Genomic DNA, 25,258 nt, shown 5'->3' on the forward strand with positions numbered 1-25,258 from the left:
ACTTAGTTATTGAACATGAAAGACAAGGAAGAAGAGGAAAGTGAAATAACTGGCCAGTTTCTGGCTTGGGCACTTGGGATAGGCGAAGGTACAACTCAACCAGGTGAATTATGGAGGGAGGAACACATGTGGGCAGAAAAATAAGTTCACTTTTACAAAAATCTCGACTATCACTCCACAAGATACTTATTAATGATACGGGAACATAGTCACTTTACAGGGGACAAATCTGACAGATACCACGCTAACCAAGGAATCAAAGTTAACATCATCAGTAATGGGATAGGTGGTCGCCATGAGCTTCCTGATAAGATGTACTGAGAAGAACTGAGTTTTATTTACATGGTTATTCCTGCCCAAAATGCAGGATACAGATTGAGGGACATTCTGCAATATAACTGGCCTGCAGTGCTCCACGATACCAAACTTGTGAAAGACAAGGAAAAACTGAAGAATGGTCCCAGATTAAAGGAAAGTAAAAGCACACAAACACTGAATGCAATAAAGATCATTACTGGGACAATTGGCGAGATTCAAATAAAGGATATAGATGAGCTAATATACTGTGTCAGTGTTGATTTCCCAAGTTTGAAAACTGTGCTAGTTCTTGTAAAGAACTCTTGTTTCAGGGAAATACACACTGAAGTATTTAGGGGAAGGGGTCACATATTCTCTATGGTGGGGGGCGGGGGGGAGGATGGCAAAGCAAAAGAGCAAATATTTTTAAACATTAACTTTTGGAGACTTGGGGAAAGGGATATATAGCCTAAAATTATATTTAAAGAAAAAGTTTTTTGAAACAATGCATTTTTGGACTTGACAAATTAGATGTAGGTACTTGTGGTTATTGGGATTCAGTGTATTTTTTTTTTTTTTATTGAATAGGGTTAGCGTTTCCTCCTCCATTCCTCGAGACTGAGCTCTTGGTCAGTTTACCTCTTTCACCTCAGGCCGCCTAACATTGACTCTCCTTCCTTGGGCCTTCCCTGGGAGGCGTACACTAGGCAGGCCATCATTCTGCCTTCTCCAGGAACAGCCCATCATTCAACTTCTGAGGTTTCCTGAGCCCTGGGGATGAGTCCCCCAGACATAGGACCCTCCTGGAGGGAGCATCCTTCTCCCGCTGTCTGCAGTCATGATGCCCTTCTGTTCCAGTCTCAGGGTTCCAACCTCATCAACTTATCATCCCTCATGTGCCTCATGCTCCTAGACTATCCTCCCTTCAGGAAGTCAGAGAGGGTCTCTGGACCACTCCCTTCCAAGAGCTGAAGACCTCCCTCAGCCAGTCCCTTTTAAGGCCCATTTCTTTCTCATGCAGGGTTAGCCTCTCCCTTCTTCCTTCCCTGGTGTGACAGGACAGTACTGTAGGTGCTGCCTCACACTCTAATATGGGAGCTCAGACCCCCCTGCAGGATCTGTAAGAGTCTGGGAGACCCCTTCTGGGGGTTTGTTTTACAAAACATCTCCCCACTCTGGTTTATCACATGAAGAAGCTAGAAGAAAAGTCTTCTGGAAAAGGTTGTTACTGTGCTATCAGACCGCATCAGTTCAAATCCCCAATATCTTATTTACTAGCTGTCTGACCTGCAGAGGTCTTTCAACCTTTCTGAGCTTAGAGACATTATTGAATAAAACAGGAATAACAACAAAAACACCCATAAACAAAAATATCAAGCTACATGAGGAGCCTGGCACATGGCACTATTAGTTCCTGTGTTTTGTCAGGGGTGGGGAGATACTTTTCAGAGAAGGTCCCCTAGGGCATGCCTTGTCGCATCTCTCTTTTTCTTTTTTATTTTTTTTAAAAGATTTTATTTACTTATTTGACAGACAGAGATCACAAGTAGGCAGAGAGGCAGGCAGAGAGAGAGAGAGGAGGAAGCAGACTCTCTGCTGAGCAGAGAGCCCGATGCGGGGCTCGATCCCCGGACCCTGGGAACATGACCGAGCTGGAGGCAGAGGCTTTAACCCACTGAGCCACCCAAGTGCCCCTCTCTTTTTATTGATGTTTCCCCAGCCTGAGCTTTGCTTCAAGAAGGGGCTTTGGACCAGCCCTGTAGTCAGCTCCTTGCTAGTTCCCATCTGATTTCCTTTCTTCTTCCTCAGAATTTAGAAGAACACGAAAGCATCATCTATGCAACCACCACCCCACTGGGCTTCCATGGTGCCTGGAGGGGACTGAAAGTTGACGTCAGTCTCCAACTTGCCATGAGTACAGCCACATGGGTGTACGGCACCAGCCTCCTTCGCTGACCACTGTGTGCCAGCCAGGTGAGAGAGTTCTTGGCCTTGGGAGACCATAGCTATGTCTTCAGGGCATGAAAAGCAGCAGCGCCATGACCTCAGGTCCTCTGTCTTGGTTTTTACCAACTGGCTGGAGCATGTCTCCAGAGTCCACAGAGAAATAACAGATCTGCCCACACAAGTATAGACATTTCTCAAGCACAGAGTAGCCCATGAAACAAGTACATGATTGCCCAACTTTTCCAATGTTCTTCTCAGATCTATTGATTCATGAGTCTAAATTGACAAGAAAAGTACAGTGAAAGTGAAGTGGATATGCCATCAAGTTCAAAAGGAGGGAGGCCAAGAGTCTGAAGTCAGACTGGCCTAAAGGCATAGACTATGCCATGTTCCAAAATTCAGGCCTATAGTGTCCTCCTCCAGAGCTAAGCAAATGTGAAAATATTTTTAGTGCAAGAGCTGGAGGGTTTAAGATAAAGACTTGTCCATATTTTTGGACATATCCTTGTTATAGCCCTGTTTGGTCTTAAGGTAAAATGTTAACTTTGAATATTTTGCAAAATACCCTATATATTTAACTTCTCGCCTCACCTTCCTCTACTCCAACTTTATCCAAAAGAAAAGTATGAATTGGATTTAGGGGCTGCTTGTACAATGCAACGAGTGCAGAAGGCATAATATACAAGCAGTACTCTAAAAGGAATGAAGAAATCAAGTTCTCAATGACCAAAAAGACTTCCCTTCCCACCCATCCACCTGAAATAGTTATGCTTCATGAGTGTACAGACCTATGAAAATGATCTACATTTAAATATTTTAAAGTAAGCATATTTCTCCTCCCTGACTTGCCAGAAAGAAGGCAATTAGTAACTCAGGATCAGGAGATAACCCCTCACATTGCCATGTTATAGGCTGGTGCACGCTGATTCAAAACAATGCTGTGTAACTGACAAGTTCTGAAATTAGTTTCTAGCTGCAGGACAGTCTTAATAGGAGGCAAGGCAGTTTCCCTACTCCTTAGCAAGCCAGCTTATGGGTGAAAATGACAATGGGTTAAAAGCTGGTGAAGAAATAGGAAAAGACAGAGTAGTGAATGGTTGCTTGTCAGAATGGAGGGGGGTAGAGATAGGAGTGATGGCCTTTAAACACATTCATTAATAATTTGAGGAAGGAAGTGAAGTGCAAGTTTGTGTATGATGCAATATTGTTCCAGTTGCAAAACATAATGAAGAAATGAGAGGAACTCTAGATGAATTTAAAACACAGTGTAAGGGCAATAAAGGGAGGGAGGTGGGACGGACTTCTTGTAATTGTACTGTGAGTAAATTTTATTGGTTTTTACAAAACGTTATTTCCTGAATATTTTACATTAAGGAAACACTGATTCTGCTAAAGATCTCTGCAGAGCAGGCCAGTATCAGTAAAGGAATAATAACATCCTTAAATGTTTATTCAGAATTAGAATAATTAGGAATGATTTTGGATGGAGGAAAAATGGAGTTTCTGGGTCTTAGTGAAACAATATGATAATTCTGAAACCTACCACAGGAAGACTGGGGAAAAAAGACCGTAGGAGGAGTGTTATTTCATTTAAAATTGCCTTCATACCTTTATTAACAATTTAGTAATGGAATTATGAGCTTGGGATTTAGCTAGTGAAAAAGAAATGAGACCCTGGTATGGATATTGATATTTTATTTTAGTTTTTGGATATTGATATATTTTTTAAAGATTTTATTTATTTGACAGAGAGAGAGAGGAGATGGGAGGAGAGAGAGAGCACAAGCAGAGGGAGAAGCAGGTAGAGGGAGAAGCAGACTCCCTGCTGAGCAAGGAGCCCGGTGTGGGGTTCTATTTTAGGACCCTGGAATCATGCCCTGAACTGAAGGCAGACTCCTAACCAACTGAGCCACCTAGGCATCCCTTGGATATTGATATTTTAAAGAAAGGAACAAATCTTTAAACACCAGCTTTTAGCTTCAAATTAGAGGCTCCTACTAAAGTTTCCCGTTCCAGTTTTAATCATTTGGACAAGTAAGAGACTGAGTGATAGATAGAAAATAGAATTTTCAAAACAGGAAAGCTTCAAGTCTGCCAGTTGGAGAAAGTAAGTGGACTAATATGATTCAATCCATTCATTCAACAGATATGTATTGTGGGAGTTAGAAATGAATTTCGGAGAAGAGATAAACAAGTACACAGATACATAATACTAGGCAGAAAATGATCAATGCCACGAGAAGGTACAAATAAGAACCTCCGTCTGTGAGAGAAAAAGACACATGGATGAGGCAGCATTTGGAAGGGCAGGAAGAAGGGCACTCCTAAAGGGCTAGTGGGTAAAGTGGATCAGTGTGGCTGGAGTTACAAGGGGTTAGGTAGGCTGGGCCCAGTCTCAACCCCAAGCCCTTGCCTAAGAAATCTGAGCTTTATTTTCTGGTTGTTTATAGCACTCTTTGAGACATAGAGTGTAGCTTGCTTGCTAGCTGAAGGGATGAATGAAGCCATTGAAGATTTTTTGAGCAGGCCAAGTGACAAAGTCCGATTTTTGCTTTAGGAAGATTAATTTAAGTGGCATGTGTAGGAGGAATGAGAGAGGAGAGATCTATTATAAGAGTTCCAGTCCAGGGGCAGCTGGGTGGCTCAGTTGTTAAGTGTTTGCCTTGGGCTCAGGGCATGATCCCTGGGTCCTGGGATCAAGCCCCACATCAGGCTCCCTGCTCAGTGGGAAGCCTACTTCTCACTCTCCCACACACCCCTGCTTCTGTGTTCTCTCTCTTGCTGTGTCTGTCAAGTAAATAAATAAAATCTTTTGAAAAAAGAAAAAAAGAGTTCCAGTCCAGAGCACGAGTTGACTGACATTTACTATGTTAATCCTACTGTGTGCCCAGGATTCTACCAGGATTCTACCAGACACTTCATACACATACTCTCGGTAATTATTTCATCCTGATACTAAACCTTTGGAGAAGGAAGAAGTATAGCATTTCCATTTTATTGTTAAGAAACAGGTTCAGAAAGGTTGAAGAATTTGCCCAATGCCACACATGTTAGAGTGGTAAACTAGGCTCCAGTGCAAGTCTGTCTGCTTCATAAGCTCATGCCTTTTTAAAAACAAACAAACAACCCACATGTTAACACTACTCAAGTAAGGATGGATTTAACAAGTACAATGATAGGGAATGGAATGGAAAGAAGAAAGAAACGATTTTGGCAGAAACAGAATTATGCGGCAGCTGAAAACAGCATAAGTAAAGAGATGGGAAAAAAAAAAGAGTCAGAGTCTAGCCGGGATAACAGACGAGGGCTATGAACTCGGATTTGCAAAGGAAGACAGGCAGTTCAGTTTGGGACTTCTTGTTCGACATGACAACAAAACATCCAAATAAGAGGAGATAGGTTCACTTTCTCCAACAAATGTAGTCATCACTGAGAGGGCCCCCCACAGCACACATGGAAACAGCAGTGTCACTCCTCAGCGAAAGACACAGACTAAGGCCATTCTTTCTGGTTGCTGGTACTTTGCACAGATGATTTCTCCTCCTTGGCACATTTATGCCTCCCCCTGCTGACCTTCAGGTCACTCCTCAGTGCATTTCCCAGGAAGGCCTTCCAAGTCTCTCCAGTTTCCTCATCTTAGGGCTTTTCTCTAGTGCCTCTGTCCTTTTCCTGTATCTCTCCCAGACTGAGCTGCTGGAGGGCTGGAGCTCTCTCTGAGGCTATTATTAAGTCTGACCCTCAAAAAATATTTGTTGACAGAGGGAATGATTCCTATTGTTGCCCTGGAAAACAACTACCCTGCCCTATTAAGTCACAGTTTCTTTCCTCTTAGGGAAGTGCAGTTAACAACCTCAAGACCAGGAAATCATCTTCCTCATCTCATACCAGGGTATTATTCATGCAGTTTACTCAGTGTAAAGAGTTCCCTTGAAATAAAGCTAACAGCTAGTCAAAGATTTACGAATGTCCTAGTGTCAATCAACTTTTTAGCAAGCCCCCTAATGGGCGCTGGGGAAGGGATGGGACCCGATCCTTCTATGCGCTTTCTGTTTCCAAAATACACAAGTGGTGGTTAATAGCTTCAGAATTCTTCCGTGGGAGGATCTCCCATGCTGCTCTCCTGTTGTAAACTGGGGACTAGTATCCTTTTTTTGAACGAGCTTTTGTACTCAAAAGCGAAGATTTGTGTGTGTGGCGGTGTGGCTTTCGGGTAGGGAGCACGCGGATGTTATTAGGGAAATCTCTAGTACACCTCTTGGTTCTTTTTGAATAAGGTAGTTTTGAGGCGCTCTCAACTGTCAAATTCCACTCTTATCTTTCCACAGGGAGTTCCCTCGAGCGTTAGAAGCTGTGGTAGTCCGCTTGTGGTGTGGAGCCTAATTCCCAGAAGGATTTGGGGATCTCGAGAGGGCTGGGGTTTTCCCTCATGGGGTTTCAGGGCTGCTCTGAGCCACAACTTGGAGCCGCACTTGGCTAGCGCCTGGGCTTTTATGGGGGCAAAGAGCAGGAAAGCTAGCGCTTGGGTTCGCGCCCGAACGGCCCTGCTTCGGGGAGGCTGAAGGTGGGGGTGGGGGGCGGGCGGCGACTGCAGGGACCCGGGTGGGGCGGGGGCGGGACAGGGGCGGGGCGGGGCGAGCCAGGCTGCGGACCGGGGGCGGGGCCAGGCGCGCCGCTTGCCCCAGCCTAGGCCGCGGCTGGGCTCCGCCTCGCGGGCTACGCAGGCGGCGGGGCTGCGGCACGGGCCGGGCAGCACCATGGCGGCGGCGGCGCCTGCTGCTGCGGCGGCTTCTTCCGAGGCGCCGGCGGCGACTGCGACGGCTGAGCCCGAGGCCGGGGACGAGGACAGTCGAGAAGTCCGAGTGCTGCAGAGCCTGCGGGGCAAGATCTGTAAGCCGGGGCCGGGCTGAGAGGACCCACCCGGCGGCCGGCGGGGGCCGCCGCGGGGCTGAGGGGGCGGCGGGCGCGCGGGGGTGGCGGCGCCGAGCCGGACTCGGATGGCGGGGCGGAGAGGGGACCTGGGCAGACGGGGACCGGGGCCCGTACTGGGGCCGGCGAGGCGCGCGGGGAGGGCCGGCACGGGTGAGGTTGGAAGGGGGGTGTGTTGGGGGAGTCGTCGCCTCGACGGGGCGGCGTGGGCTGGGGCTGCTCTTATCCGAGGGAGTGGAAAGCCGGGAATTTGCGTGGAGGGGGGCCCCAGGGGCGCCCGGAGCAGCGCCGGCCTGAGGGGCTCGGTTTCGGGGCGCGGCCTGGACGTGGGGACGCCCCAGCTGGGGGCGGGGGCCGGGGGCGTGAGCCGGGGGCGTGGGGAGTTTCCGGCAGCCCTGGTACGAAGGCCTCCCGGCGGTACGGGCGCCGGGGAGCGGCTCCGAGGTGGGAGCGGAGCGGTAATTACGGGAGGCGCGGCCCGAGGAGGAGGAGGAGGAGGGCGGGGAAGTGGGGCTGGCCGGAGGGGAGGGGGCTGCCTGCTTCCTGGGCTCACGAGCTTGTTGGAGGTTGAAAAAGGCGCCCCGAGCTGGAGGAAACAGGCCGTCCTGGGACTCTGGCGACCGCAGCTCCCGGTGTTCGCTAGTGAGCGCGCTGGGAGGGGCTCGGGGCCGGACACCTGTACTCGCCCCACCTCGCTGCGGCGGGGACTTGGATTGAGACAATGTGACTGACAGGGACTTAAGACAGGATGTAGTGGCTTCCTGTGAGCAGGTCTCAAAACACAGTCATCCAGCCCGCACTTAACCCACTTAATTCCTTTCTTTCTCGTGCATTTAATTGTTACTTTTGTGAGCGAGCCATATTAGTTGACTTAATATAGAATTTTTGCTCAGAAGCTCCGAGCGTTACAATAGACCATTTGAATTCAGTCATTTGGGAATTTGTTTTTAAAAACTGACTCTGAGCGTCAGAGTTAAAATTTTTTCACAGTAGTTTATTCAGGGGAAACGCCTTTTCATTTTTCTTTTTCTTTCTTTTTTTTTTTTTTTTTGCTATTTGTAAGATACATCAATAAAACATTTTTTTTGTCAAAAATCACCTTTTTTTCTTTATTCAGTATCTCAGAATGGAAATATGCTTCATCTTTCCGACAAATAACCCTTAGTAGGAGGAGTACTTTTTTACTTTATAAGAAGAAAATCGAAGTGCAATAAAATGGCTAACAATACTCTTTGTTGCACAGGATGTAAAATTTTCCTCTTCCTGAATGATGATATTATTAATTGAGCTTGGATTCTCCCCCTTTCCTCTTTTCAAGTTGCTCCCCTCTTCAAATACTGAGATTTTATTAAATCTCAGAGGCAGGCATGTTAAATTTTCTCATCTTTTTGTTCCCAGAAGTAGTCCTAAGCAACTTGAGATCTTGAGTACAGTTCTCAAAACCTGGAAGATGACATCAGAGAAATAGATCTTGTCCATATCTATGTTCCCAATATTAAAATTACTTTCTAGGTTATAAAATCTTTTCAAAATTCAGATTAAGTCTTATATTTAATATTTATATATATCTTATTTAACATTTGGGGAAATTGTAAATGGTTTGACTTGATCTAATTTTCCAAATTTTACCCCTTTTTCATTTTACTGTCACGATGCTAGGCACTATCCACTGGAGCCTCTGGTTTATAGAGCTGCAGGTTATACCATGGAACTACATACACACATCTTGGAATTGAGAGTTAGGGTTGGGCTGTTTCCAGAAGGATTTAGCTGCCCTGCACCTTCACCTGCTCCATAGCAGAGATATCACAATAGGAGATACCACTGTGAGTGAAACTCAGACATACAAGTACAGAAACACAGCTTTGTCTCTGTGCTTTATAAAAACCCCACTACCCAGATTTGGGGATTGATCATCCAGTTGCTGGGAACGGTATTACCACTTTAACCACAGTTGAGGTGTCCTATTTGTTATTTCAGTTCACTTCTTGCTTTTGGAATTGCTTGGCTTATAGCTCAGGTCACTGAATATCTGCTTTTTAGAAAAGATGTATTAGGATACTTATATGTGAAGCTTCTCCCCACCTCCCTCTCCATTTATTTGCCCTTCTTTTAGTTGGTATAATCCACAGTTGGTTGATCTTCAAAACCCTTTGAAAAGATGCTGTTTTCTGTTTCTCTGAAACTGACATATGGGTTTTACAGGGTGGGGGCTGGAGGAGTCATCAGCAGGTGTTAAAGTCACAGATATGGGATGGTGGTGATCCTGACAGTGAAGATACTAAGCAGCTTGAGGGTGTGGGTAACCACGTCAGCTTTCCTTTTCACCATATTGGGAGACCTCAAGAGGAAAGCCTAGTAGGACCCACTAGACTGGAGATGTGCTGGCAGATTTAAGACTGCTGTTTGAGAGCCTCTAATCTGGAGAGTTAGAGTTCAGTAGGATTCAAAGTGAGCCTCAGAGGAACATCCTTTTTCCTAGACCTGGATAGGACCCTCCAAATCCAGATGCTACCACAAAAAGTAAGGATGGATTAGATTTATCTATCTTTAAAGTTGTAGAGATAATAGTCTACCGTCTTCTTTAGGGGTTTCATTCCAGTATTTTCTCATATCCTTCACAAGTGAAATAACCAGATTGACAGATTGGAAACCCATTTTGTGGTCAGTCAACTAACATTAGCAAATCCAGTGTTGCTGATAGTATTTTGTCTTCTGTGCTAATCCTCAATTCCCAGAGGTCATTTTGGTGCCCTCGGAAACCATGGTCATTCCAAATGGTCAGCTTCCCTAATATTCAAGAGGCAGGGATGGTTGTTGAAGTCCCAGAGTTGTCATATGAACCCTTGATAAAGGAAATTAAGGTACTATGGACTCCATCCTTTAGTGTGAGCTGCCGGTGCAGTGAGTGGCAGGTATGCTTACATGTACCTGAAGCACTTTTGCATTGCCCACCTCCCAAGCGAGAAAGAGGGATTGGAGCTTTCTTCTTTGTACTTTTCAAGCTTCGTGCTGTTATTTTATGTCTTTTTGGTTACCACTTTTTGTTAAGTTTGCTTTCATCTAATTAAATCAGCTGGTAATCAGAATGTAAGAATGTTTCTGAAAGAGCCCATGCCACCTTCTTCGTGGGTTTACCTCCTCAAGGGAGACCAGAATCTAAGGATTGGTCTCAGATTGGTAAGGGAGCCACATCCGAGGATTTATGTGAGTATTGAGATGTGTAGTACAGTGTGAGACCTGTGGCATCATGATGTGATCCAGAACTTACTTGGTCTCCTTGGTCTCTCTAGACCAAGTGATGTAGAGCTCTTAGGCAAAGTAGGATCTTTGGGGTCTGGTTAAGTGCTTGAGTTTAGAAGCTTGGTCAGGTTAGTCACCTGGATTTGAATCTTCTCTTAATTCCCAGTTGTTAACCTTTTTGTGCCTCTGTATTCTTTTTTTTTTTTTTTTCCTTTTTAAGATTTTTATTTATTTTAGAGAGAGTGTGCATGTTTAAGATTTTATTTATTTAGAGAGAGTGTGCATGTTCTGAAACCAAGAATCAGATGCTTAACTGAGCCACCCCTGTACCTCTGTATTTTTGTGTGTATAATGGGTATAATAAAATTACTTATCTCACAGAATTGATTTGAGAAATAAATCCACTTCTCCAGTCATTTCTCCCCTTCTGCCCAGGATCTTGGTCAGACATGGACAATCTCTTGGGAAGGAGTAAATAGGAGATAAAAATGAATCTTTATCTGATGTTCTTGTCAATGCTTACTGGCATTGATTTGTACTGGTGTACAAAGCTGATTAAAATCAGAAGGATTGTATTCTGTTTCATACTTTGTTATTATTCATGTGATTTTAGACTGCTCACTTACCTTTTGAGCTTATCTTCCTCGTCTCTTTTTTTTTAAATTTTATTTATTTATTTGACAGAGATCACAAGTAGGCGGAGAGGCAGGCAGAGAGAAAGAGGGGGGAGCAGGCTCCCTGCGGAGCAGAGAGCCCGATGTGGGGCTCAATCCCAGCACCTTGGGATCCTGACCTGAGTCAAAGGCAGAGGCTTTAACCCACTGAGCCACCCAGGCTTCCCTATCTTCCTCAATTTTAAAATGGGAATAATGCTTCATCACTAGCCATTTTGTACACGTCCCCCTGCCTGGAAGTGTCTTTCTCCTTTCCGCCACCCCGTACTTATGTCAGGAACTCCTACACATCCTTCAGAAGCCTGCTGCATGTGATCTCCTGACCAAAGCCGCCTTTGGGGCAGGGCATCACCACCCCCATCCCTGGAGAGAAACTGTTAGGCTCTGGTACCGCTGGGGAGTTGTAATTCCTTGTCCTTACTCTAGCACATTTTATAGAAATTGTTCATTTATTTTCTCCCATTAGACTGCAAGCTCTTCCAGGTGGAATTCATTCTTTTTTTTTTTTTTTTCTTTTAACTATCCCATTGTCAGCATAATGCCTGGGACATAATAGGCCTTTAGAAAAATGCCGTTTCTCACTATGTTATCCTGAGGAGGATTTGAAATACTAGATGTGAAACCGTTTTGTAAATTTTACAGATAAACTAGAAGATAATAGTATTGTTGAAAGAAAACTACATGGGTTTGTGACAGGAAGTTCATTCCTTTCAAAATCACAGTGCCAATTGAGCTTATGTTTGAACTGATGCCAAAGTTGCCTCATTAGGAAAAGGATTAAATTTTTTAAATGCTGTGAGTGCTTATTATTAGGAGATTTGAATATTGTTACCTGACTGTACTCCATGAATATTGCTACTAATTGTTCCTGAGCATGGAAAAGAAAAATCTCATAATCATACCTGATACAGTAAGTGCTTTTGTCTGTCATGAAAGGTTTGAATTTTTTGGTAGTAAGGTATAAATCGAGACATTTTATTGATCACACAATAGAATTGAGAGGAAGAGATTAAAAAGTTTATTCATGCTAAGATATTTGAAATTAGATAAGTTATTTAATAAATTAATAGAGGGAAAGATGCTAAAAGGTTTGTTCATGCTAAGAATTCATTATTCTCAAAAATTTGAAATGAGATGATGAGCTATTTAGGATTGAGGAAGAATCCATCTTTCAGATGGATAGAAATGAGAGAAAAGGGTTCTTTGTAAAAGTTCACAGAGCAGTCTGCTAATCATTTCTCTGAGGAAGACAGGAGGTAAACCTCAATAAGTTCATAGAGGTTTTTGATTTTTGAACTCTTTGAATAGCTTCTAAGAGACTGTGGAACTAATGTAGCTGAAATAAAATTATCATTTTATCCTTTAATCTTAAATACCAATCCTATTTCCTTTTTAATGTGCATTATGAAATTATTTGACAATAATACCAGATTACATCTTTTATTTACTAATAAAGTTCTGTTCTCTTTTAAGAGCTGCTAACAGTTTTGTGTAGTCATCAATGTAAATTAAGACACGTCATGTATATTAAGAAATTTTTATGATTTGTCTTTAGTTTTGTATATAATTTCAGTCATCAAAAATTAGTAGCTAAAATAATGCTTTATAACGTTTTATCAGTGTACGTGCAAACATCAATGAACAATAATTGACAAATTTGTTATTGTGGACTTGGTCCTAGGAATATCATTAATGACAGAATGAGTTTGGGCAAATTCATTAGTTTTGCTGACTCCCTCTTTTTTCACTTGTAAAATGAGAGTGGTCTTTAACATCCATTCTAGCACTAAGTCTTAGTTGCTTTTTAAATTGAACCATTTGCGGGGCGCCTGGGTGGCTCAGTGGGTTAAAGCCTCAGCCTGCAGCTCAGGTCATGATCTCAGGGTCTTGGGATCGAGCCCCACATCAGGCTCTCTGCTTAGCGGGGAGCCTGCTTCCTCCTCTCTCTCTCTCTCTGCCTGCCTCTCTGCCTACTTATGATCTCTGTCTGCCAAATAAATAAAAAATAAATAAAATCTTTAAATTGAACCATTTGCTTTAAAACATTACATGAGATGTTTTTATTTTAATGCTTAAATGTTTTTCATATGCCTGTTTTGTATAAGATGCACTGTTTGAAATATTTTTGCGAGACGTATTAATGAAGGTTGTTTGAATCTTAAATTTTTTTCTGTGACTATTAATTTATTCAGCAGTACATAATAGCTAGTGTCTGTGAGGGCATTAGCCCTCTGGGCTGTGAATTGAGCCTAGGCTGTGAATGGGATGAAAAAGCCCGTACTAGTTTATCCTAAAGTCTATCCTAAATAGTGATTGGCTTTAGAGAATTACTGAGGTTTAGAGCTGGAAGGTGGGGAACAAATTGTATCCACTCATTTTACAAACGAACTTGACACTCTGCTATTCGAAGTGTTACACAGTTAATGCTTGTGTGCCTGTGGAGCACTAATCCATTACTATCAAAGTTCTTTCTGAAATGCTAGGTAGAATGAATTCGTCATTAGTATGAATGTTGCAGATGTACTGCATTTAATATATGAAGCAATTGTATTGCCTCTGTAGTAATATATCCAGAAGTAGTAATACATTGTCATTCTGCTATCTACACACTCTCATTTGTTCCTTTTTTTTTTTTTTTTTAAGATTTTATTTATTTATTTATTTGACAGGGAGTTAGCACAAGCAGGGGGAGCAGCAGGCAGAGGGAGAGGGAAAAGCAGGCTCCTCACTGAGCAAGGAGACCTGTGTGGGGCTCAATCCCAGAACCTAACATTATGACCTGAGCCGAAGGCAGACACTTAATTGACTGAGCCACCCAGGCACCTCTCATCTATTCCTTTTTTTTTTTTTTTAAAGATTTTATTTATTTATTTGTTAGAGAGAGAAAGAGAGAGCAGGCAGAGGGAGAAGCAGGCTCCCCGCTCAGCAAGGAGTCCCATACAGGACTCGATCCTAGGACCCCATGATCATGACCTGAGCTGGAGGCAGACGCTTAACCAACTGAGCCACCCAGGTGTTCCTTTTTAAGGACTTTGTGAAGTGGTTAGGATTAGTGATGAAACTGTGCTTGTGACGTAAATGGAGATTGAGCCTGGTTGTTTACCTGTTTATGTAATTCATGCTGTAACTCAGCTGTTTTCAGTCCTGACTGCCTATCAGTGTCACCTGTGAACTTAAAAAATTCTGTGCCCAGGCTGTACTACCTACTGAATCAGAATTTCTCTGGTGGTACTTGGACATCTCTGGGTTTGAAATATTCCATAGGGAGTGATAATGGACCCCAAGGATGGAGAACTTCTGCTTTTGCCAGTTGAACAGACTAGCCACAACTACTTGAGTAGTTTAGCAACCTGCTGTGTATGACCATTTAATTTATTTATTTATTTATTTATTTATTCATTTATTTATTCACTCATTCATTCATTCATAAGAGACAGAGAAAAAGAGGGTGCGTGAGCATTGGAGTGGGAAGGGACGGGGGTAGAGAGAGAGAGGGAGAGAGAGAATTTTAAGCAGGTGTTATGCGGGGCTCAATCTCACACCCTGAAATTATGACCTGAGCTGAAATCAAGAGTCAGACACCCAACTGAGCCACCCAGGAGCCCCTGTGATCATTTAAAGAGTACCAGCAGAAAGTGTGGTGTGATCACAGGGAGGTTTTTTTTTTTTTTTTTTAAGATTTATTTATTTATTTATTTGAGGGACAGAGATCACAAGTAGGCAGAGAGGCAGGCAGAGAGAGTAAGGGAAGCAGGTTCCCCGCTGAGCAGAGAGCCCAATGCGGGGCTCGATCCCAGGACCCTGGGATCATGACCCGAGCCGAAGGCAGAGGCTTAACCCACTGAGCCACCCAGGCGCCCCTCACAGGGAGGTTTTAATTAATTTATTTTTTAAAAAGATTTATTTACTTATTTGTTTGATTAGATAATACAGATACCTGGGATATAATACCTGGTACAAAACTGTGAAAAGGTGCTAAGGAGTATACATTTAAAATTAAGTTTTCTTATTTCTGTTGCCCCTAGCTATTCCCTTTCCACAAGCAAGCAGTACTAGTTTCTTATGTATGCTTACAGAGATTATTTAAGCATTTACAAACATAAATGTATGATTATTAGTCTCTCTCACCAACATGTAAATTGTAGCAAAATATGTACGTTGTTTGCATCCTTTTTTTTTTTTTAATACTTAGTGATAGTAGCTTGAAGATTTGTGGTATCTGTCTATATGGGGAGCTGCCTTTTTTTTTTTTTTTTAACAGTTGGCTTAATATTGCATCATCTGGATATACCACAGTTTATTTGACCAGTCCCCTATTGATGGACATGTAGGTATTTGCAGTTTCTGCTAGTACAAACAGTACTGCAATAAATAACCGTGTTATGTCATTTTAAAAAAAGGTTTCATTTTATTTATTTATTTGACTGAGAGAGGCACAGCAAGAGAGGGAGCACAAGCAGGAGGAATGGGAGAGGGAGAAGTAGGCTTTCCATCAAGCAGGGATCCCGATGCGGGGGTTCGATCCCAGGACCCCGGCACCGTGACCTGAGCCAAAGGCAGATGCTTAACGACTGAGCCACTCAGGCATCCCCTGTTATGTCATTTTTGATATGAGTGTATGTGTCTGTCTGTAGGATAAATTCCTCAGTGTTAAATTGATGAATTGGTATGTGTATTTTTATTTTGGAAAGACACTGCCAAATTGCTTTCCACAGAAACTGTAGCAATTTTTGCTCTCACTAGCAACGAATGAATGATTCTTTCTTTGCTCACATAGTGTGTATTTTAAAATGTCTTGATTTTTATTGGTCTAATGCAAAGGAACATCTGATTTGTAGTTTTAATTTGCACTTCTTCTAAATGAGTTTGAGGATCTCTTCATATTATTTTTAAAAAAATTTTTAAAGATTTTATTTATTTATTTGACAGAGAGAGAGAGAGAGAGAGAGAGATCACAAGTAGGCAGAAAGGGAGGGAGGAGGAAGCAGGTTCCCTGCTGAGCAGAGAGCCCTATGTGGAGCTCGATCCCAGGACCCTGAGATCATGACCTGAGCTGAAGGCAGAGGCTTAACCCACTGAGCCACCCAGGTGCCCTCTCTTCATATTTTTAAGAGCCATTTTTATTTCCATTTTTTGGGTGAACTTGTTTATTTTGTTTGTTCTTTTTTTCTGTTTGATTCTTTAGTCTTCTTACTGATTTTTGGGAATGCTTTATGCAGTAAGGAAGCTAGTTATTTTTTTGAGAGATCTTTAAAAATTTAGATGCTTTGGCTGATGTGTGCATTTATTCTTGAGAAGTTGGTTGTGAGATCCAGTGAGGGGAGTCAGTTTGTTGGTTTCATCTGCTTATATAATTTCTGATGTTAGAAGAGAGATGGAAAAAGAACTTTTTGAGGAAAGATAAGTGAGGATTTATAAACAGGGGTTAAGAGACAAATAGTAGATTATGAGAGGATATTTACAGTAAATCCTGTTGACAAAAATAAAACACTGGCATGTCACATATTCTGTGTCAGGTACTGTTTTAAAGCCCTTTAAGCATATTAAATTATTTATTTATTTTAAAAGATTTTATTTATTTATTTGAGAGTGAAAGAGTGAGAGAGAGAGCACAAGACCTGGAGAGAGGCAGACGGAGAGTGTGAGGGAGAAGCAGACTCCTTGCTGAGTAGGGAGGCTGATGTGGGGCTGGGATCATGACCTGAGCCAAAGGCAGATGCTTAGCCAACTGTGCCACCCAGGCGCCCTGGCAAATTAAGTAATGTAATCCTTTTTTTTTTTTTTTTAAGGTTTTATTTATTTATTTGACAGACAGAGACCACAAGTAGGCAGAGAGGAGGCAGAGAGAGAGAGAGAGGAGGAAGCAGGCTCCCTGCTGAGCAGAGAGCCCGATGTGGGACTCGATCCCAGGACCCCGGGATCATGACCTGAGCCGAAGGCAGAGGCCTTAACCCACTGAGCCACCCAGGCGCGCAGTAATGTAATCCTTACGGTAACTCTATAACATTTGTTATCCACATTTTACAGGTGGGGAACTGAGGCACAAGATAGCTAAACTAAGTAACTTGACCAAGATCAGACAGCTAGTGAGTGGTGGAGCTGTAATTCAAACTGAGCAGACTGGCTCCAGGGTCCATCCTGTTGCTTCTAATCTATATGCTATACTACCTCTGTATTTGTTAGTGTCCAGAATATATAAAAAGTTCATGAAGATTTTTAAAAGGAAAAGGGCATTAGGAAAATAAAATATATGAACAGACATTTCACAGAAAGAGATTAAAAAAAGGCCAGTAAACATAAGAAAATATTGGTCAGATTTAATAAAAATTAATCAGGAAAATGCAAATTTTTAAAAGCTGTCAGTTTGTGAAAAGAGAAAAGCTTGTTAATTTCAGTATTTGGTGGGGGTTTCGGGATATATGTAACTTTGCTCACTGTTACCGTGAACTTAAATGTATAAAGCAGTTTTGGAGAGCATTTTGGCAAGATCTGTTAAAAAATCTAAATGTTTATTCTCCATGCATTTCTACTGCATGTCTACCCTACAGAAACACTTGGATATTTGCAAAAGAGGTATATATAAAGGTTTATAATGTTGCCTTGTTGGTGAAACAATTAGAGACAAGTGTGCATTGTAGGGAAATGGCTGAGTAATATGTTAATATAAATATTCCATAGCAGCAAAAAAGAATGAGGTATTTCCAGAGTATGAAAGGAAAGAATGTCAAGATGTATCATTGAGTAAAAGGAGCAAGTCGTTAGAATGGTACCTGTTTTATCTTTTTTTACGTGTATTTGGGAAGACACACAGAAAGATGTTTGAAAGGAGATAAAACATTGGTTACCTCAGTGGTGAACAAAGTGAGTCAGCTTTGCTTATAATGGTTTAATTTTCTATAGAGTATTTGTGTATTACTATGTTATGAAAAATGACTTCATATAAAAGAATTTAATACAATTTTAGTCCAAGTTCTCTTGCTCTACTGTTGAAAATTATTCCTGTCTATAAAAATAAGGGTAGCCAAATGTTAGACTTGGTAACATTTTGAATGTCCCTGAAAGTAAGATCAACTTTTTGTCTTTTTTTTTGGTAACCGTTTATTTTTATAGAATTTCTAGCAAAAATCTGTAGGAGCAATATAGTGAAATCCCATATACTTTGCCTGTTTTCACCAATAGTTTGTATTCGAAAAGTGACTTTTTTAAAAAAATTCAATGTTTTGTTTCAGAGGAATGAGGTAAAAAGAATAATTTTGATCCTTTAAGATATAACAGTTATGTGAGTGGTACAGAACCTCTTAGTTTTGAATTTGAACAATTTTTATTTATGTATTTTTTAAAGACTTTATGTATTTGTCAGAGAGAGCAAGCACGAGCAGGCAGAGTGGCAGCAGAGGCAGAGAGAGAAGCAGGCTCCCTGCTGAGCAAGGAGCCCGATGTGGGACTCAATCCCAGGACCTTGGAATCATGACCCGAGCCGAAGGCAATGGCTTAACCTACTGAGCCACCCAGGTGTCCCTGAATTTGAACAATTTTATATAAATATTCTTAGTGGATAGGGGAAGTGAACTAAGTTTTTTGAATATATTTCCTTTTTGCAAGTACTGTGTCTTACTTTGCAAATTATTTCATTTAATCTAAATTCATGAAAAAGATTGTATGCCAACAAAAAGGTTTTTTTGCTCAGGATTTAAAAAGGCAGAGCCAGGTTTTCAGAAGGTCTGTAAGTTACTGAGGTCACTGTCCGTTTGTCTACCAGTTTGCCTGTCAGATGGTGTATTCAAAAGAACTGATGAGTGTATTTCTGTAGTCAGAAAGTTGGTAATTATCACTCAGTTGGTTTTGGTCTAATGTTATGGATATTCAATAAAATTAGAATGTTGGGATGCTATGAAATTTTACCTTTAATACTATTTAGGTGATTTACAAAAAATGTTACTTTTCTGTCTGCCTGACTATGCTCATGTGCTTTTGTCTGTGCTTGTAAATGGTTCTCCTGGAACACATAACATGCATATACTTGTACATGCACATTTGTAGGTACAACTTATTTGTATCTGGGTGCTACTTTTTTTTTTTTTTTTTTAAGTACTGGATCATAGTGAGTCCTGTTTTGCATTTGGGCCCCCAGGATGCCATTATCAGAAGGAGCCACCATGTCCCATATGTGTCCTATCTATTTGCCTTTAGTTTTACCACCACCTGGCTTTTCATTTGCTTGCCATACTGGGTTCTGTTGGTCACCTTCGGAGACTTGCTAAGTTTCATGTAGCTGTAGGAATCATTGGCCCATCAGGAGAGATTCCTACCACATGTGCTTCGAAGTTTGGTTTGCTACTTGAGAAAGGGGCTGTAGGGAGCTTAGGAATCAGCACATATTCAAAAGTGAAACCTGAAGTGGGCAAGACAAACCACAGGAAGATCCTGCCCGCAACTTGGTGACGTATCTGTATAACCCATGGACACTTCCTGGCAATACCTTGCGAAACTTGCCTTTTTATGTACAGCAGTTTCCTAACTTCTTGTTCTTGACTAAACTTCAGTGAGAGGTGATTAATATGATAGCAATATAGATAACTGTATGATTTATGATAATTATCGTGCATATGACTTGTATAAAGCAAGAGGCTCCTGATTATATGCTGTAGACTTTTCCACTGAGGAGTTGCATCTTACCTACTAGGGCATTTTTGAGGAGTTGCCCTGGAGTTTATGCTTTAACTTTGTATGCTTTCTCAAGAATTGTACTTAAAGGGGCGCCTGGGTGGCTCAGTCAGTTGAGTGTCCAGTTCTTGATTTCGGCTCAGGTCATGATCTCAGGTCATGGGATCCAGCCCTGCATTGGGCTCCGTGCTCAACAGGGAGTCTGCTTGGGATTCTCTCCCTCTGCCCCTCCACCTCACCTCTCTCTCTGTCTCTAAAATAAATAAAATAAGTCTTAACAAGAAAAAAAAGAATTGTACTTATATATTGTTGATGTTTTATAGCCACAAAGCAAGTTCTTTGCTTACAGCATCTATGCTAACCCTCTAAAGACTGCGGGATTCCTGGAGCCCTTTGCCCAATCAGGTGCTTGCTAGTGGCATTACCTTGCTTTAGGCATGTTGATGATTACATGGTGCTTTATTTTTATGATGGAATAGGAGTTCATTGTTACTGAAACTATATTATTCCTGATTTCTTTAACCTTCCAGGTTCCATGTTAATATTATAGTGCCTGTTGTTAAGCAGAACCAGGTTTCTGTTAGGGATTATGCAGTGTGTCGATTTTTTTATGATTTATCAGTTGAATGAGATTAAAGATCTCAGGTTATATATATATTTTAAAGATAATTTATCATTTACTGGGAGTGAGAAAAATTGCTGACAGTCTAGTTATCTGAGTTAATTTATGCATTGAAAAGCCCTACCGTACTGAGTAGGAGATATTCCAGCAGTCACCATTGCCTGTTGGTACCGTTTCTCATCCTGTGCCCAAATAATGTCACAAATTTATAAATTCTCAGTGGTACTTTCAAGGTGACAGCTAAGGAGGGAAATAGCAGCTTCATAACCATGTTCTCCTCAGCAGTTTTTAGGCACCTTCCCCACTTTTTGTTACCATACACCTAGGGCAATCTGACATACTTTGAAGAGGGTGAGGAGACTCTTGGGAAGGTCAGATGTGATTATGGCAGTTCTTCTCATGTAAGATTTCTTTATCCTATACAAAGTATTGATTAGATGTATAGAAATCAAATGAATGCTAAATGGTAATGTAGCATGTTGAAAGTGTTGTTTTTTTTTCTGCAACTTTTCTAGTAATCACCTAACCTCTCTGAGCCTCAGTTTCCTTTTCTGTAAGTTGGGAATTACAGTCTTTCTAATCTTTCAAAGGGGCTGTGAAACAATTGGATGACTTAGTGTACTGCATGGCCATGGTACTGTTATGTATGGGCTGTAATTGTAACATAAGTAGTAGTGGTACTGGGTAAAGTATACTTTCATAGTTTTGTTGATGAACAATTTAATTTTGTACACCTTTTATCTTCTTGCAGAAATAAAAACTGAATTTTGTAAGAAAATTGAAAGACCTTACAATATGTTAATATACAGGATTATCTTATGCATAATTAAATAGCGTAACACATTTAAAAAAAAATTATTTATTTGAAAGAGAGAGACAGCGAGAGAGGGAACACAAGCAGGGGGAGCAGGAAAGGGAGCTGCAAGCCTCACACCGAGCAGGGAGCTTGATGGAGGGCTCAATCCCAGGACCCCGAGATCATGACCTGAGCAGGAGGCAGACGCCCAACCGACTGAACCACCCAGGCAGGCGCCCCTAGCATAGCACATTTTAATTTTATACTAAACTTGTCAACAGTGAGACTATATATTTTCAAGTGTATTTTGGATTCATTTTCCTTCATTTTTTTGGTTATGAATATAAATGATAAAGTTTGCATATTTTTTTCATTTCCCCATCGGAGGTTCTAATCCTCTGTTCAGCTTGCTGTTCCAGTTTAGAACATCATATCCTGAGGCACTCAGGGCAAATTCCGTCAATTCTATCTCTGTAGTATTTCTTCCAGCTTTCTTTTCCTCCCATTTCTCTTTCAGTACCTTAGTTTAGGTCCTGTATCCCTGAAGCATTGGATCCAACCACACAGAAACTTTTAGTGAGCCTTGTGTCTACTGAAGAAAATTAAAACTTTTTAGCTTGGCATTTCAGATTCTGTTGATTCCACCCTTTCTCTACAGTAGTCTTATCTCTTCTTACTCCCCTTTTATCTCCCTTTATGCTTTAGTCACTTTTTACTATTCACTGCCTTCTTGGAGGTGCTCCCCTTTTCCCACCTTCAGAACTTGGCTTGCATTGTGTCTTATTCCTGGAATGTCATCACTCTACCCCCAATTTCTATATTTTGAAAAAAAAAATTACTCAGAGGAAGTTACTTTGAAGATCGTGAAATAATGTATATGAAGGCTCTTAAAAAATCTGCCATATATAATGTATATATTTATTCAGTAAATGATAGCTATTATGAGTCAGCTTTATTCTCACCCCAAATAATCTTTATCTTTGGATCATCTCATTTAGGACCCTGGTTTGCAGTTTCTCTTAGGGGTTAATCCCACTAAGATCTGTCTTGGTTCTTAACTTTGTAGTCTTTGAAATATATTTGGCCTTCAGGGCACGTTAGGATAATTTCAGAAAGGAATAGGTGTCTGTTCCTCTAAGCACTGTCATATTCAGAAAGACATTAAAAGTGAAAAGGAGGGGCACTTGGGTGGCTCAGTGGGTTAAGCCTCTGCCTTCGGCTTGGGTCATGATCTCAGGGTTCTGGGATCAAGCCCCACATTGGGATCTCTACTCAGCAGGGAGCCTGCTTCCCCCTCTCTCTGCCTGCCTCTCTGCTTACTTGTGATCTTTGTCTGTCAAATTAAAAAAAAAAAAAAGTGAAAAGGAAAGACTAGGCTTTGGAATTTTATTTCTATTAAATCACCTTAATAGCCATGTAACATTTTTTTTTTAATTTATAAAAGGTAACAGTAATGCTTCTAAAGGTCATTGTACACATTGAATAAGATATATGAGAAGATACTTAGCACTGTCTTGACTACTTCATAAATATGTCTTCTTTTCTTACTTATCTGAGCATTGTCCTCCTCTGGGACACACACACACGTACAGACTTATCAGTATAAATGCATGCACACACCGCCACCCCCAACATACATGTAAGCACATATGTGCAAACTCACATACATGTCTAGAAGCATATGCACCAGAATCTCTACCCCCAGTCTGGTATTTGGAATTCTAGTCCTATGTAAAATTTGTATGGTAGGATCTGCATACTGTCTGGTGACCTTTGCATAGAACCATTGATCTTGTAAACAGAGAGTTGGCCATCTTTGTTTTTTTGTTAATCTACGTTATCTTATCAGTTTTGATTCCCAGTGGTGTTTATCTTCTTGGTTTAAATTGTTTACTTTTGGCCAATGACTGAAAGCACTGTTTTCTCTAAAACACTTACTTTTCTCCCTCTTCCTTCAGATATTTGTGTAGAAGTTACTTTCTCAGTGGAACCTTCTGGGCTGCGTGTCCCCCCCCCCCCCCCGCCATTTCTGTGGTGATTCGTTCCTGCCTAACAATTACTAACATATCATCTTTACTCATTTATTGTCCGTTTGTGTTGGCTTGCTGAGAACTCAGCGTTGTCTATTTTTCTCACTGTTCTATCTCTGATATCTTAGTGTAGGTACTCAGTAAATATTTGAATGTATGAATTTCAGGATTGGTTTGTTTTCAGTATGATATTTCTGTTAACACTAAAGATTCTTACAGTTAGTGCTCTTGATAACTATATATAGGAAACTTTTTTTTAACCTTTGGTGCAGTTGACGTAGATCAATTTACATCAAGTGGAAAAAATATATATGCCAGTTTATAATTTGTGATGTGATATTAGAACTTCCTCTTTGTCCATGCTAAAATTCCACACACGTACACGCTCAGACTTATTCAGTAGATACTTCATTGTCTATTACAAGCTAAGTGTGCTAAGAACTGGTGCCTTCCCTTAAGAAGTTTGTAATTCAGTGGAGGAAAGTATAGCAGTCTCCTTTGCTGGATCCTTCTCATTTCTGCTAACTCAAAGGAGTTGGAGAACTTTAAGGCTGACTTTAAATCTCTTTTCTTCCTATCCATATTTACTCTCCTTTTGATCTTGTATAGTCTGGTGGTTTTATAAATAGTATGCACTTGCTGATGATTCTCTAATTTTACTACAGCTAGGACTTCTTTGTCCTCTTGACATCTGCACTTGGATGTGTAATCAGCTTCTCAGACTTAGGATGCCTAATACAAATTCTTGCTCTCCCTCTCCCAGCAGGAGGCTCCTCCTTCTGGGAATGACATTTCTGTTCATCCAGCTGCATAGGCTGAAACTCTAAGAAGTCTTTCTTAACCCCATTTTCCATCATACTCACATCCAGAATATCAGAAATCCTGTTGGCTCCATCTTCAAAAATATGCCCAGTTCACGACTTCTCTTCATGCCAGGATTGCTCCCTTGCTCTAAGTTATCTCTAATCAAGGTCACTATAGTAGTTTTCTGTCTACTTTCCTGCTTCCACCCTTCCCCCTCTGCAGTGGTTCTTCTAAAACAAAAGTTAGATCATGCCATTCTTCTGCTTAAAATCTTTCAGTAGCTTTCCATGTCACTCAGAAAAAACCAAGGTTTTTCTATTTAACCTGCTTCCTTCCTCAACCCTACCTCATCTCTTAATATTTCCTACCTCTTCCCACTATTGTTTTACAGCCATTCTGGCCTCCGTGCTATTTCTTCAGTGTCAGATGTCTTTTCTAGTGCCTTTGTATGTTTTATTTGTTCTGCCTGTTCCCTTTTTCCCCCAGATATCTATCTGCATGACTCATTCCCTCATTGACATCTTTCAGGTATCTGCTCAAATATCTTAACAGAAAGGTCTTCCTTGATTCCTTATATAAAATAACATTGCTGTCCTCCTTTTCTTTACCCTTTGGATCTGGCACTCCCTAACTCTCTTACCCTACTTTGTTTTCTTCCAAGGCAATAAATATTACATACTTACTGAAGAGTTATGATGTTTGTCTCCCCTGTCTAGATTGTATAACAACAGGTCCATGTGGGCAGAGACCTACTTTTATTCATTGTTATATCTCTAGCATTTAAAGATGTGCCTGGCATGTTGTAGGCACTTAATTTTATTTGTTGAATGAAATGCAGTAAGTGCAATACAATATGATCATTATAGTCAAAGTACACCTAAGATGCAATAGGGAATAGAGTAAAGAGTGACATGACTACCTAGGAGTTGAGGGTAAACTCTACAAAAATGCCTTTAAGCAGAGCTTTTTGGAGGGGAAAAAAAAAAACAGGTAAGAGTGTTTCGTACAATGAAAATAGAACTGCAGATGTACAGAGGCATGAGAGAACACAGTGTTCAAGGAACCAAAAGTATAGTACTGTTGGAGCATAACTTGTGGGGGTAAAGATTAAATAAGCAGATGAAGCCAAACATGTAGTAGACAGTACCAAACCATGAAGGGTCTTTAGATATTTATCCTGTGAGATAGGTAGTATAGAGTCATTGAAGACTTTTGAGAAAGGGGGAATATATGTTTACATGTTAAAAAGGTAAGT

The 25,258-nt window shown here is 41.2% G+C and overlaps 1 protein-coding gene across 3 annotated transcripts in view; it reads left to right on the forward strand.

Moving 5' to 3' along the window:
• Positions 1-6,978: 6,978 nt before the first annotated feature.
• The window catches only part of RASA2 (RAS p21 protein activator 2), a 122,682-nt gene continuing 104,402 nt past the window's right edge, over positions 6,979-25,258 (forward strand). For all 3 annotated transcript variants that reach the window (XM_032852370.1, XM_032852369.1, XM_032852371.1), the window contains exon 1: positions 6,979-7,131. In XM_032852370.1, the coding sequence (XP_032708261.1) occupies positions 6,999-7,131 (133 nt within the window). In that variant the 5' untranslated portion in view covers positions 6,979-6,998. The remainder of the gene's footprint in view (positions 7,132-25,258) is intronic.

The sequence above is a fragment of the Lontra canadensis genome, unplaced genomic scaffold (genome assembly GCF_010015895.1).
Source record: "Lontra canadensis isolate GAN:19392208 unplaced genomic scaffold, GSC_riverotter_1.0 scaffold6, whole genome shotgun sequence".
Taxonomy (NCBI): Eukaryota; Metazoa; Chordata; class Mammalia; order Carnivora; family Mustelidae; genus Lontra; species Lontra canadensis.